We start from the raw sequence: 15,366 nt of genomic DNA on the forward strand, positions 1-15,366 counted from the left end.
GAGCAACTCTCATAGGAATGAATGAGGCCCCGCCTCCCACGCTGTATCCAGTTCTTATTATACAAATATAAAACACAGCCTGAGCTGTGCTCACTGCTGCTCTCTGATTGGTGTGTTGCTTGACCAATGACCCCCGACCTTTGTTTTGTTATCATTAGGTGGCTGTGTGTTTAGATGAAAGCCCGGTGGCGATCTGTTCATCTGTTTCACTGATTATACAGTAAAGCCATCGAAAATAATATGATATACAGTACAAGTAGCCTACTTCTGGGTCTCTGTGTTTCATTGAAGCTCGGCTCTGTGTGTGTGTGGCACGAGCGCATTTTGTGAGTACGCAAGCGGTAACGTGGAATGTTGATGTTAGCATCTGGTTAGCTAGCTATGCTAACGGATATAAAGAGCTGTTTCTACACCAAGGTGGAGGAGAGTCCTCTCCTGTCAGACTGAGAGGATCCAACCCAGTCTCATGGCATTTCATGTTCACCAACACGATTTTTAATCTATTGATTCGTGTTCACCAACACGATTTCCCCCTTTTTTTCGTGTTGCACAGCACGATTTTAAAAGCAATGCATTTCTACTGGTAATGACGCTCATGGAAGCACGGCATTCGTTTGTGTCGGCTGCCCTTAAAGGCAATGTGAGCGTCCATTCTCATTGGATAACGGAGAATTGTACACCCGGAAGTAAGTATTCCCCTTACTGTCGATTGATTTTACAGTGATATCTGCACTACTCATCTACTAAAAAACACCAGATTATCCTTGTTAATTACACAACATTGATTGGTTTAAATTGTGTGCAATGCTTTTGTATTTTTCCCCTTCGATTCGGAGAAACAAATGTTTTTTTCGGAGTAAAGGATAGCAGAAGACACTACACTACCCAGAATCCCCAGCTATCGTTTGGACTACACCATGTGCTCTGTTTGACAAACCCCGTGCGGCCCTGCACCCTGATGATGCCCGCCATGGCGGCTACTGGGGCCTTCATTCTTAATGGCTGCTGCCATGTCGCCTCCACACACTGCCAGATGTCTGGCAACGGAAGTGAGGCGAAGGCCGGCTGCGCCGGATGCACCGGGCCGTAAAACCCCTGTCTCAGGCGACTTACAGGCCTCGGTGGCGCTCTTCCGCCAGGGCCGAAACTGCTAATCAGACATGTTTTGACGCCCAGAAAACCACACCTTTCAGAACGACTGGAAGTAGACATTTTAGCTGGAAATCCAGGCCACAACCAAACCGAAACATGGAACAGGTAAGACCTTAACTTCACTTCCTTAATTTAGTTCATTTAACATATGGTCAACTGTTATCCCTTATTTTGTCATTTTAATTTATATTACTCTGGAATAAAATGCTTTCTGATTTGTATGTAAAGACCGCTGATTGATTGACAAGCCCTGTGGAGACTTCTGTCAGCATTTTTTTGCGCTCCTCAGTTCTGCATGGACTTTGAGCCCTCTGGAGGTACAGCCAGCAGTCATTTGTTCTCTCCACCCTCATGCTGGGGACAAAAGGCCTCACAGTCTGAGCCGTGGGAAGACAGCTTCAACAGAAACAGGAGCAATAAAGATTTTACTTTTCATTCCTTTGAAAACACCTTCAAAGACAACACCAGAGCAGAGAGGAGCAGCACCATCCGGCCTTTCTTCCCTTATCAAACTCAGCTGCCAGATCGACGTCCTGCTGAGCTAATGCATTTCCCAGACCCATTTGAATCTGACAGATATTCATTTGCTCCCTCCTTCCCCACCCAAACTCACCATCCTCAAGAGAGTTTCCATCCCTACAGCCAATTCAGTCATCCTTCTACTGGCCCTCCCCTCAGGTCCAACCACCACACTGACATGAAACATTACCCTCCATCTCACATGATAGACAAAGACCCAGCAGCCCCCCTCTCTTCTTTCCCGAGCCCTGAGCAGTGGACCTTCCCTCCAATGAGACTGTACTAATATAGAGTGAAGCTCTGCATAAAGACAAGCCTGTGAACATTTCTTTGACAAACTTAAAATGCTCTCAATTCAAACCATCAAGATTTTTTGTTGAGAGCGAAAAATATGTATTATTTTTAATTAAAGACACAGTATTAAATGTAATAGCAGTAGCTAACATCATAAGAGTTATCTCTTCTATTCTTTTGTCCTATTTATGCTGAGATAAACAAACGCACAATAATGTATTGTTTGCATTTTAGGAACATTTTGCAGAGTGCAGATGTGCAGAGCTGTATACATATCATCTTTAACACTGGTGTTATAACGGGAAGCTTTGCCAGATGTGCTATTGTGAAAACATTTTTTATATATTTTGTGTGGGCTGCAATAAAACACATTATCACAATTGTGTAATACAACGAAATAATCATTTTAATTAAAGCACAATAAATTAAATGACACCTCTGATTAATGCTTGTATGGATTAAAAGTTTACAGTACAATGGATCATACTTCACATTTCCACCATATTTCCATGTTCCTCTCCAAACAGCAGAACATTTTATCATTCATTGAACATACTGAAAGGTTTGTCTCAACAGTCACAAATGAAAATGTTCAAGTCTTTTCAAGTAAGCAAGTAATATTTTTCATCTGATGTGTGAGTGTCAACATTTCCAGGTTCCTCTTCTTCATGAACTTCATTGTTAATTTCCTCTGCTTCTTGTCTGCTCCCGGATCTTATTGCCCTTCTTAGCTGATTCCAAAACAGCGCTTGGGCCTGTGTCGGGTCAGTGCAGTCTGAGCTAGGCCACTGCAGATAAGTCTTTTTCAACATGACTTTCCTCATGCTGTGATAGCACGACACCTGCCTCTCTGAGATTTGCTCCAGACACACAAGCAGGAGGACGTCCCGGTGCTCATCGAAGAGGCGGTAGCTGGCCAGTTGGATTTCCAGAGAACACCACTCACTCTTGAGGAAATTCCTGCTCACCACACAGATAGTTTTGCGGCTGCTATATACAGCAGAGACAATGTTGTCCACAATATTGCGGCCAAGCTCAAAGTCCCTGTGATGTAGACAAAGTTTAAAAGACGATCCATTGCCCTCCAGGTTCGGAATTAACTGGTCCATGACCCATTGTTCATCAGAGGAGTTATAGGAAATAAATGCGTCATATTTGCAATTTTCCTCCTTCTCTCTGAGTCTGCGCCACTGCTCACCAAACCAAGAAATGAACACATAGTAGCCATACTTCATTTTCCAGTACAGTTTGACATAAAGTAAAGGAGCTACTGTGAACAGGAAGATCACAACTGCTGTGCTAAGGAAGAAGTACTCTTCCAAATCTATGTAACAAACTTTGGTGTCAAAGTTGTGGAATCTGCTTTTTTCTTGGTTTGGGCACGGAAGATTGTAGAGATAGACCACCTGGGTATTTTTGTTGTGCACTGTCCAGTTTTGCAGCAAGCTGTTTTCACAGGTGCAGCTTAGAGGAATATTCCGTATGTCGAGGTAGTGAAGTTTAGGTAAACTTTCTAGTGCGTCCAAACGAATACTCTGCATGACATTGCGGTTGAGCTGCAGTATGTGCAACTTTGTGAGATTCCCAAAAACCTCTTTTGTGAAGTTCGGAATACCCATATTTTCAACAGTCAATCGGGTCAAATTTCTTAGATTTTTAAAGATTCCTGGCTGTAGTTGTGTCACCCCAACACAGCAGTTATCTAATGTGAGGAAATGTAAGCCTGTCAGATCATCAAAGGCATCGGGAGGAAGATTGAAGATGTTATTGTTCGTTAGATACAGAGATTTCAGGGAGTGGAGGCCACGGAAAAAATGTTTGGGTAAAACTGTGAGGCCATGTGGTCGCTGCCCGTCCAGTTTCAGATCCTTCAGTTTGCTGAGGTTCATAAATGGTGAACTGTACGTTTCCTTGAGGAAACGAAACTGATTACTCTGTAAATCCAGAACAGTTAGCGTGTCTTGAAATACACGATAGAGGGAAGTGTCAATCGTTTGGAAGTTGTTTCCATCGAGATAGAATTTGGACAGACTTTGTAGTCCATCAAGGCCAGATGGCGTGATATGACTAATCTTATTTCCTCCTAGGTCCAGTGTGTTAAGATTCTTTAAACTGTGGAAGGTCCTATTAAAAATGACAGAGATACGATTGTTGCGTAGGTTGAGGATTTTCAGGTTGAAAGTATCTTCAAAGGTCTCACTGAACAAATCAGTTAAGAGGTTATTATCCAGACGGAGTGTCTCCAGCTTGTTTAACCCCATGAGAGCTTTACGATCGAGATAAGCTATTGTGTTTATGTTAAGCTGTAGTGTCGTGATATTTGGTGTTCGATAGAAAGCATAAGAGCCGACCGATAGGATGCGGTTATAGCGATAGCTCAGATCTGTTATATTGGTTAAATTACCCATTTGTGGTGGTTTACAAGATTTCAGGAAGGTGAGATGGTTGTGTTCTAAATTGACGCTCTTTAGCATTGTCTGTCTATCGAGAAAGTTAAGACAACTTATGTTTCTCAGTTTATTGTGGGAAAGATCCAAAGCCTGTGTGATGTTAGGACATTGGTTAAGAATGTTATTTGTCAGATTCACAATCTTGTTACTACCAAGGCTTACATTTTTTATCGATTCCCCATTTTTTTCCTTTAACAATATGCATAATAACTCCGTGTCATTTTCAAGGCCCATGTCAGAGAAATCAACGTGACCTGCATTGATATTGCTGATGTTTAAAAACTCCATGACCTTGACACTTGTGGAACGCAAACGCAGATAGCTTACACGCCTTAAATCCACTCCTTCAAAAGCCATCGTAGGCAGCCTCTGATTGTAAGACAAATCCAGCACCTTGATGTTCTCGAGAAAGGATTGATTACATCCTAATGTAGACAGATTATTTCTAGACAAATATAATGTAGTGAGGGATTTGGGTAGTGACACATTTGAGTGGCTGAGAGAGGTCAAATTGTTGAAGCAAATATCTATTTTTGTCAGATTTACTAAATGTGACACAGACTCAGCGACCTCTGAAAAGTTGTTCAGATGGTTTTGGCTCATGATTAAAGTTTCCAGTTTGAGAAGAGTGGAGAAAATGCCTCCGGGGAGTCGCTTTAATGTATTGTTTGTCAGCGAGAGAAAGGTTAGGTTGTGCAGGTCCTTAAACACAGCAGGGTTAAGCTCTGATATTTGGTTAAAGGACAAGTTCAGAGACGTGAGATGAAGCAGGTTCTTGAAAGCAAATTGACCGATGGTCGTTATGTTATTACGATCTAGTCGGAGTTGCTCAAGTTTTTGGAGATGACCAAAGCTGTTGTCGGGAATGACCCCCAGATGATTAATTGAGATGGTGAGATTGATAGTATATGACGGCAGGTCTTTTGTAATATTTGTAATCTTCGTCTCCTCCCGATTGACACATTTAAAGGTTCCTTTCCAGTAGGCGTCTTCAATGCAGTTGCTGTAGCTGTAACCACTGGCCATTTGAACTGCACCAAGAACAAATGCAACGGAAAACAGCCAATAAATTAGACTCGCCATTTTGCCAGTCCAGAGAAACGTTGTCCTTTAAATTATTTGGGCAGTCTCTTTGTTGGTTTGGTTTGTTCCTATAATATGTTGAACATGTCTGTAGAGCGCCTCATGTTCATCAACTGACGGTGGTACAGGAATCTGTGGAAAGAAATGATGGATTTGTATTACTTATCATGTTTACAGCCAATGTTTTTATCACGCGTTTTGCTTCCAAGCAGACCGCAGTCCTTAGATTGAAATGTTTATTTTCATTCTTTAACCATAAATTCAACTAGGCCACATTTTAAAACCAGAAGAAAGTCACATAGCAGTAACCCCTTTACGCTCACTAAATCTCCCTACTTCTCTGACTTTAAATGTCAGTGTTGACAGAGAAGCTTTGAAAAATTGTGAGAAAAATGTTAGAAAAAGATCATTGCGTTAGTGACAGTTTTGAGAAGACTTATGAAAGAATATAATAATGCTAACGTTTTTGTAAAGCGTTCTTCTAGAAATCAGAGAGAAACTACTGATCAAGGCATTGCATTGGATTTTATTTCACAAGCTTAAAACTACAACTGGTGCCACTGCCAACAGTTTCCCTGCATAAGCAGATGCTTAATGATAAATAAAAAAAATGCAACAAGAAGAAAAGACAAATGGAGACGGAGAGTGGCCTGAAGTTCAGTATGTGACTGCTGCTGAAGCAAGGCTCATGGAGTAAAGGACAGCTGCCGAGCGAAGGGAAATAAGTACAAGGAAATGCAACAACTGGAACAACAGCAATGCTGTAGGTGTGTCAAGGTATGAAGAGCACACACTCAGTGAAATGGGTCATTGTAATCACCATTTATTAAACCTCAGTGTTTATTTTCATAGTTAAGACAAGTTCCTCTACATTAAAAAAAAATAAAACTACAAGAAAACATGAGAAAAGGTGGTATGATAAAGAAATGAATACTAAAGAATAAATAACTATGTACTGTATATACAACGTACAGGATAATACAGATATGTGTGTAAATGTGTATGCAGACATTGGGTGAATGTCTGTGAACATGCAGAGTTAAGAGAGTATATGAGATTTATGCATCTATACAACCAACCTGTTCATGATTCCATATTTTATAGCAGATACAATTACAAACCAGAAATTGATTAAAAGAGTACACAGTTATTCATACTTATAAGTCTGCTCTCGAAGTGCACTACAGTCATGCAATTTAAAATGTATACATTTTCCTTTAGGGGCCTCTGGACTACAGTAGAGGGTCAAAGTCATGGTTAACATCCTGTGGGAAACACTGAGATCCCCTCCAGGAAGTCACTGTCTGACAAGCCACATCGCGTTGCATCACGAGACATCATGGAAACGCAGCTACCATACAGTATGTAGCAGCTTACTGTCACCTTAAACCCAACCATCACCACAACTAAATGTTTTGTACAACAGTGAAATCGCTTTAAAGAATAATTGGTGTTCAGTCGGCAAATAGCTAAAGAATAATTCTGAACTAAGAGTGAAAGGTTCAGTAAACCGAGAAGAAAATCAAAGATGCCAGACAACATATTCAGCAATACTAAAACCATCAAGATAAGCTTTTTGAAATATATGACACCATATTGAAGCGTGAGATAATCATAACTCCTACCTCGTAGCGTGCAGAGATGTAGACCAAAAGCAAAAGCATAGAAAAGTGCAAACAGAGAGCCTATAGCATCCTATGTATGCCTTGGATAAACAAGCATATTGAGTATATGTTTTTTAAAAGTACCTCACCTTTCTCGTTCACAGGCCTCCCAACACTAAAGAGCCAATAATAAGCCACAAGGTCGAAAACAGTCGTCACTGATCTGTTCAGATGTAGCAATGAAACTGTCTTGTCACGTTACACATTTTTAGAAGCAGGTTTTTCAAGATACACACGCCTCTGCACCCACTCACTGAAAGCCAGGGACGTGCACAGACACTTTGGTGGGCGGGTGCTCAAGTGAGAAAAAGGTCACTTCCCATAATCATTTATTTAAAAAAAATGTAAAACAAAAAGTTAAATATAGTTGCACATCTCTGACTTACTGACCAATTTATTTTAATACCCTCACACTCACGCAATTGTTTAATACTCAACAGAATTCTACAAAATAATCAGCTAACACAGAGACAATGGTCTTCTTTAGTATTCACTACGCACAAGAGCAGACAACAAACTAGTACAATTAATAGTTATTAAATGAGCAGCCAACAATCAAAATTATGAAGTTACTGTTTACCTGATTAAGGACATTACAGGCAAAAAGATCGTTTTTTCATGTACTTGTTATTTTGGTCTATTTTGCTTCCATGTTTTCTTTCACTCTAATGGAAATAAAACTTCCAAGAAACACATATCAATGGTGTTCGTTTTACTACCATGTCTGAATTGATCTATAGATTTAAAGCTAATCTGCATTTAAACATAACATTTCAGGGGGAAATACTGACTTGACGTAAGTAACTATCTGGGGAAGTTGTGAGGTGATGTGTTTTATCCTTTCCAACTGCAATGCCTTGGTAACTGCATGCAAATTAGCACATTTTAATTAGGCCTAGTTAACGCCTAATTTGCATATCAATGTGGCGATTGTGATGACGTTATTAGATACACATTTTACTGTATTCACCTGTAGTGTCTCCCCTTAAGTACAGTACATTAGCCTGTATGCCCATGATAAATTGCCTTAGCTAAACCTTGAGCTAACTTATCCATTAGCTAGTAGCCTACCTTAGTTAACTATATTTGTTATTGTCGTTTAGCTAATTAGCTGTAAACTCGAGGCACTGGCAGTTTAGTAATTTGTTCATCACCACTCACCCATACCTGCCAAGTGCCAACCCTACCGATTTGGGCGGTAGTCTACCGCTTTTGACATGTTTCTACCGCCTACCGACTTAGCTGATTTTGCCTACCGATTTTCAATCTTCCCAAACTATAACAAATAAAAATGACACTCCATAGACACTGGACTCGACTTTTGGCGGACACCGTTTGATCCCATCATACAAACAGTCCTCTGTGTTTCTGAAAGAGAAACAACGTGCAGACCGGGGGTAATGCTGCCTTTCCTCTGCACCCCCGGGGCTGATGGGTAATCACTCCCAAATGAGTGAGGGAACAGAGACGTTAATATCAGTGTCTCGAAAACACATGTTGGCGACTGAAAGACATCCAGTGTTTGGTCTTTTCCTGAAGCATCCTACAGTGTCTGAACTGAAAGAGGACCACAAACACACACAAAATATAATACAATTTTGAGATTTGGGGATATTTATCTCCCATTCTTTTACTTTTTCGGACTCCCGTGAGTTTCATGTATTTTCTTCACTCCGCTGGGAAACTGCTCTCATGTCAAGAAGCATCAGATCAGTGCATGCGCTACATCGTCCAATCAGTGAGCGATACACAGTAGGGGGGCGGAGCGAGTATCTGAGGATTTCATCGGAGGATGGTCTGGTGGTTCCTCGATTATCGCTCTTCCATTATCACTCCTCGCTCCTCCGGCAGAAATAAGCGCCATGGGACGGTACTCAAGATGGCGCAGACAAATCAACTTCCGGTGATACAGAGGACCGAGGATCGAGGAAATGAAAATAATCGACCTGAGATGCAGCCGTGGAGGGAGGGAGAGCTACAGAACTTCACAGTCTAATCTCCCGACCTGATATTTAAATGTTGTATTCAATCAATATATTGTTGGAAAGGGAAACTGTGCGCAAACAGCAGTAGATATTCATTTATAAAAAATAAAAAAGGGGTAAAAAAGGGCACTTTCTCTGGAGGAAGAAAAAGGGCAGGGGCTCAAGCCCACTTCGATGTCTATTGGCGCATTTCCACTACACGGCCTCGCTCGGTATGGCTAGGCCTCGTTAGGCCCGGCTCACTTTAATGCTGCGCTTCCATTACAGTTTAGGAACTGGGGTAGTTACTATAGTAACGCAGTGTAGGCGGAGCCGTGACGTCATCTTCAATGAGAACCCCAGAAAAACAACACAGCCGTTAGCTATTAGCACTCAAGCTCACAGCTCTTCATATCTGTTCAGAAACTAGACAAAAGTTAAACAAGTATAAACCACAGACTGCCTGTGTCATGGCGAATACAGTCGCTGGTTTATTTATGTCTGTAGGCCATTGTTGTGAGTGTGGACGGTCGGAGCATATACAACATTAGCTTAGCCGATCTCCATTTAGACAACACGCATTTTAAAAGGCTTTTCGCCTGCCGTCTGTCTGCAGACTTGTCAAAGCATTAATTCATGGTTTTTACTAACCGGTATCAGTATGTTGTTACTTCGGCATCATTTTGAAACGTGTATTACAATTGAATCACGGTCAAATATGTTCATCTTGTTGTAGTTGTAGCCCCCTTACAAGCGATTCTCTCTCTAGTTTAGCATACTCAGCCCGACTCAGCCTGGTTGTTGGCCCAGAAAGAACCTCGATTTTATGGTGCCAGAAAACTGTGGAATAGTACCCGCTAGCCGGTACTAGGCTAAGTGGAAACGCAACCAAAAACGGGCCCCGCACGGCTCGGCATGCTTAAAGCGAGCTCCGCGCTGTAGTGGAAATGTGCCAAAATGTGCACGTGCCTGCTGAAAGCAGCCTCTGCCAGACAGTAGCGTGGCGTGGGAAAAAAATTAGGGTCGGGGGTGTGGTGGTCAATGTAATAACGTAACCAGATGAGTGATTACAGCACCCGGTATCATTTTACACACATTTGTATCAGATGCAGGACTTACACACGCCTGTTATCTAACCGACAGGTCCGCACGCACTCTCCAGCCGAAACTCTAATAAGCATTCATTCACAAACTAAATCAGGAGACCTTTAACGTTTTACGTCCGATTCGCTCCTTTGTTCCTCGCTGTACACAGCTCCAGTTTGGGCATTGGCCTGTCATCAGATTGTATTTGTTGTTGCTGCTGTAGCGGAAGTTTAGTACAATTATTTTTGATGAAATACTCCAAATCTCCACCCTCCATAATTGCACTTGCTTCAGTTGCTTGCTACTTTCTAACGGCGGTGAGAGTGGTGCAGTGGCGCTATCTATCGATTAGATTTATGATTCGAAAATGATAAAAGTAGGGTAGACATGTGGATATTATCCGACTGAACAAAACTTGCATTTATCTAACAGGTTCGTTTTCCACTGACCTTATTTCGAGCTATTTTCCTAAATCCTATGGAGAAATCCCATTGCGTTTTTTGTCGAGGGAAGCCGAGCGCAGCTTACTTCCGGATTTTAGGATGCGTCACTGCAACACTAAATTGATGCGATTTGATTGGATTGTGAGGCAAGGGAAGCCAGCCGCCTCTGGCTTCCCTTGGCATGGCTCTGACTAATCACAGGTTGGCAGGGGCATCACGTGAGCCTCATCTGATTGGTCAATCCCTCCATTTATTTTCACCAAGGGAAGCCAGATTCGGCTGGCCTCCTCTCGCAACAGTGAGTGCAATCTACGGTTTCACCATAACATGTAGAGGGGCGCTGTTTGTTTCACTCTTTGTAAAATACTCAATGAGAATGGGGGAGAGACGGGCCGGCAGCAACACACAGCAAAGGAGAATTATCGAAACAAAACAAAGTGTTTTTATTTATTTATTTAAATTATAACTAGCCTGCAATCCGAAAAAACAGGGGAAGCCTGGCTTCCCTTGGCCTCCGGGAGAAAACGCCACTGCTGCCAGATCACATACCACAGGCTATTGTGAATCTGATAATCGTACAGGGTTTGAAATATGGGAGTTTACCCACATCACCTCTAGTCGGCACTTTCTCCAAAGCAATGGTCTTGCTGAGAAATCTGCGGTTATTGTGAAATTGGTTACGGTAAAAATCGAAAGTTGATAAGAGAGATCCCTATCTTGAGTTTTGTAAGTATTGTTTCACTATTTGACAGCTGTAGATCACCGGCCCTGATGCTTAAAGGCCACTACACACCAACCTGAGACCAAAGAAGGCGTACCGAAGGCGTCCCGACTTTTACGTCTGCTACGTCGCCTGCGTCCGCTACGCCGCCCGCCTACGCCGCCCGCCTATGAACACACCGCAAAGACTTCAGTCGACGAGTGGCAATAACTGTCCTTACCAGCAGGCAGCGGTAGTGTGTTCGTCATTCAAAAGAGGCAACAGCCAATCAGAGTGATTTCTTTGGCCGACTTTCTTTGGCCGATTCAACGGGAGGTGTGAAAATGTGCCGTAAAGCAACAACGGTGCGGGACACACCAACCTGAGTAGGGCGCCACGAATGCCCGACTGCCTCTGACGGCCTCTGACTCCCAAAATCGGGTAGATGTGTCAGGGCCTTAAGAGCCATCGCTTACACTCGATCCCTCCCAGCACCCCCCAGCAGCTCCATACGACATTGGGAGCGTCAGAGTTGCTAATGCCAGGACAAGCAACCAATAACACAGGGTTGCCAACTCTCACGCATCTGGCGTGACACAGGCTTTCACTCTCAATCTCACGCTGCCCAAACTATTCTCACGCCAAAAACAAGAATACCGAAGACAAAAAACGGTTTTGAAAACTTTTGTCACGTAGTGATCGTCTTCTCAATAGAGCATCTTTGATAATGTGTTCTGGCCAATCAGAATCAAGATAACGGCGTGGTGTTGTTGCAGGAAGTCCCGACGGAGAATACTTCTGCTGTAGTACATCTCTATATACATCGATACAACATTACGTGTTGATAGAAATCAACACGTAATGAAATAAGACCCCACGGTTTGATGATTGATAGGTGTGTGGGCTGTCTTTCATTTTGACACACAGAACAATGGGGGCTATCCACCCTTATCCACAATGTAAAGTAATTCACAGCCTCTTCTCTCTGTGAGGAGCAGCAGGTTCAGCTTTCAGAACAAAGTAACTAAAAACTAAAATGGCATTCCTTTTTTAAATATGTCGTGTAGTAATACATTTATTCATTTCTCTTCTCAAGAGAGTACCAGAATGTGTATTTTATGTTAGTATTTCAAAAGATCTCCTGGGGGAGAATCCCCCCAGACCCCCCTGCAGGGGTTGGGTTTTCAGCAGGTCAACTCTTTCACCTGTGGGGAAATTGCAGGATTGGCTCCAGGTCGCCCTTTTTATTTACTACAAGACAAATGTGCCTTTTTATTTCATACAGTTCAATTTGGATTGAGACAGGGAAATAATCTAAACCTCACGCGTGGCGTTTCACTGTCAAGGGGAGCGTGTATGTAATTACATTGCAAATACTGACTTGAGCCCCACCATAGATTACTCAACAAAAATACTCCGTATTGCGCATGCGCAGATCTAAGATCCAGTCGAAATGATAAAAAAGTAAAAGTCTGCTGCTTATTGTTCTACTAGGCCAACATACAGTAGAGTCAAAGAGTATGAGAGTGAGAGTGTGTTAATTAATATGTTTGGCAGTTTGGAGTAAGTCTGTAGATTTCTTTGTGTGTGTGTGTTTCATGTATAGGCCTCTCACGATAATTAATTTTGTTGGATACATTTTCCCGGAAATTATTGCGATAAACGATAATATTGTCGGCACCGTTGTATGACCATTTTAGACCACTGACATAATGATAATATATAATAATAATTCAAGTACATCCTTTCAAACTGCTAGTCACATCCTCATGTAAATGGCAATTTATCGAGTTCATTTATCGTACGATAAGTCAATTTGCTTATCGCGACAGGCACACAATAAAACAGTGGAAACAAACATGTGTTTGACTTTCATTAGTGAATGAAACTGTGTGTCCTTTATAGTCTGTGTCCAATATTGTGTATTTGTATATATTGTATATATATCCTATTATATATGCTAAGGTCCCGCTGCTGACACGATAGCAGTCATTTCGTGTGCATATGTGTAATTAAACCCATGATATCAAAATCTCACTCCAGCCAGGCACCCAAAGTTGGCAACCCTGCAATAACAGCATCAGAAAACCGGTCTATCAAGAACACCCAGCCAGCCCATAGCTCACAGATCACTATACACACAGCTAAAGGGCACTGACTTCCCCTTCTTGACAAAAGAGAAATACGCAAGGCTCACACTGAAGAAAGCTCTGATCACACATTTGCTCATAATGAGCCTCACAAGAACAAGTGAAATGATGCAATTGAACTCTGCCCTTATACACATAAAAACAGAAGGAATTAAACCTGTGTTGTGTAATGATAAGATAAGGTTGGATGTTCTTTTATTAGTTCCACTGCCAGGAAATGTTCAGTTTTACAACAGCTACATTTTACAACCATTTAATAACAATTCAAAATATATTAGATAGACTAAAATTATATTCAAATGATATATGAATATATTGTACAAGATTATATGAATGAATTGTTTTGGTAAGTGTATTGGTATTGTTGGTATGAATTATGAGTGTCTATGTTATTGATGAATTACATTAATGCATTTTAATACAGTATTTTGTGTGTATGTTCCACCAGATTCCCATACGATTATCTTCTCACATCCTCCAATAATTCCCATCGGAGGTTTTATAATATTCCTGGATGTTTAATCTTTTTAAACTAAAACTTGGTTCCTCTTTATTTCTGTTCTCTTTCTCCTGGCATTTCTTTTGTCTTTGTTACATTCCACTCTTAATACGATGACAATCGTGCCATCAAATGGTGCAAAATCATTTGTCTTTTTGCTACATAAATGTGCTAAATACGATTAAAATGACATTTACAGTAGTGACAATCCTTGTGTGAGTAACGTCAGAATATAATCCTGTGGGAGATCTGTTGTTATCACCAGTATTTACCCAACCGTTGTCTGATCAGAAAGACACTTGCCAGGAGTTTTAAATTACTTTACTAAAGATCATAGCTATAACAATAATTAAAAGTATTTCAATAGTTTGACCATGAAAGCCTCACCTGTTTAGATGTCCTCTTCAGAGAGCTTCTTGTGTCGAAGATATCCTAAACTCTCACTGAACCAGAAAGAGGAACCCTTTCTTTTCTTTCCACATGCAGACACAACATGAAAGTCCTAGGAGGTTTTTATTGAAATACTGTTGCTTGAATTAATGTACACATGCATATAAAACGACTTTTATATCCCATTAGAATAACACAATATTGAACATTGTATGAGAGAAAAGCAGTATTTAGATCATTTCAAGTATCATTTAATTCCAAAATAAATAATGTGTGTAAATTCACAAATGTAAACTAATTTACAGTAAAGGAAAAGTCATTGTTCTTTATTTCCGTGGCAGTGTATTCCCTTGTGTGTCGCATGAAGAAAATGTCACTATGGTATGTCATTATATTTCAGTGTTCAGTGCAAAAGGCCTGGGGAGGCCTGATGAATAATGAGTTATCTTTTCTTATTTCTTTCATCCATGTGATTTATTTAGCCTGGTCCATAATATTAATAATAATAATAATTCCTTACATTTATTATAGTGCTTTTCCAGATGCTCAAAGCGCTTTACAAATACACATTACACTTTCTTTTTTTTCCATGTCTTTGAATCAGCACCCATGTTTCTAATTTTTAAACATATATATATATATTAGGGGTGTAACGGTTCACAGAAGTCACGGTTCGGTTCGTACCTCGGTTTGGAGGTCACGGTTCGGTACAGCAAGAAAAAGCAAAAAAAAGTCCCAAATGCATAATTCCAGGTTTGTTGTTATTTATGTTTGAACAGTAGTGTAAGTTTCAGTTTAAAAATAAAGAACTCTTTTTTGAATAATGAACTGTATTAAACAGTTAAAAACAAACCATACACAGTACACTCAGATGGCCATATTATCTATAATGGCTGATGTCAAACAAAAAGGTTTCATCAAGCTGTAAAGCTAAAAAGAATGTCTTGAAAATATGACATCATAAATAATAAG

General features: G+C 40.9%; 2 protein-coding genes across 3 annotated transcripts in view; one reads left to right on the forward strand and one right to left on the reverse strand.

Moving 5' to 3' along the window:
- si:dkey-250k15.4 overlaps window positions 1-2,051 on the forward strand; it is a 29,369-nt gene extending 27,318 nt beyond the window's left edge. Inside the window, exon 5 of the mRNA XM_034221682.1 lies at window positions 1,442-2,051. Coding sequence (XP_034077573.1) covers window positions 1,442-1,957 — 516 coding nt within the window. The 3' untranslated portion in view covers window positions 1,958-2,051. The remainder of the gene's footprint in view (window positions 1-1,441) is intronic.
- A 212-nt stretch (window positions 2,052-2,263) lies between these two features.
- On the reverse strand, window positions 2,264-15,116 carry tlr21 (toll-like receptor 21). 2 transcript variants are annotated; one of them, XM_034221680.1, is made up of 2 exons: window positions 14,392-15,116; window positions 2,264-5,630 (listed from the first exon to the last, which is right to left on the reverse strand). In XM_034221680.1, exon 2 carries the CDS (start codon window positions 5,496-5,498, stop codon window positions 2,568-2,570), a length of 2,931 nt encoding a protein of 976 aa, XP_034077571.1. In that variant the 5' UTR covers window positions 5,499-5,630; window positions 14,392-15,116; the 3' UTR covers window positions 2,264-2,567. The 2 variants fall into 2 exon arrangements, with proteins under 2 accessions (XP_034077571.1, XP_034077569.1); XM_034221678.1 differs by lacking the exon at window positions 14,392-15,116 and adding an exon at window positions 7,252-7,698 and having other exon boundaries at window positions 2,265-5,630.
- Window positions 15,117-15,366: the final 250 nt, after the last annotated feature.

Source organism: Gymnodraco acuticeps, unplaced genomic scaffold (genome assembly GCF_902827175.1).
Source record: "Gymnodraco acuticeps unplaced genomic scaffold, fGymAcu1.1, whole genome shotgun sequence".
In the NCBI taxonomy this organism is placed as follows: domain Eukaryota; kingdom Metazoa; phylum Chordata; class Actinopteri; order Perciformes; family Bathydraconidae; genus Gymnodraco; species Gymnodraco acuticeps.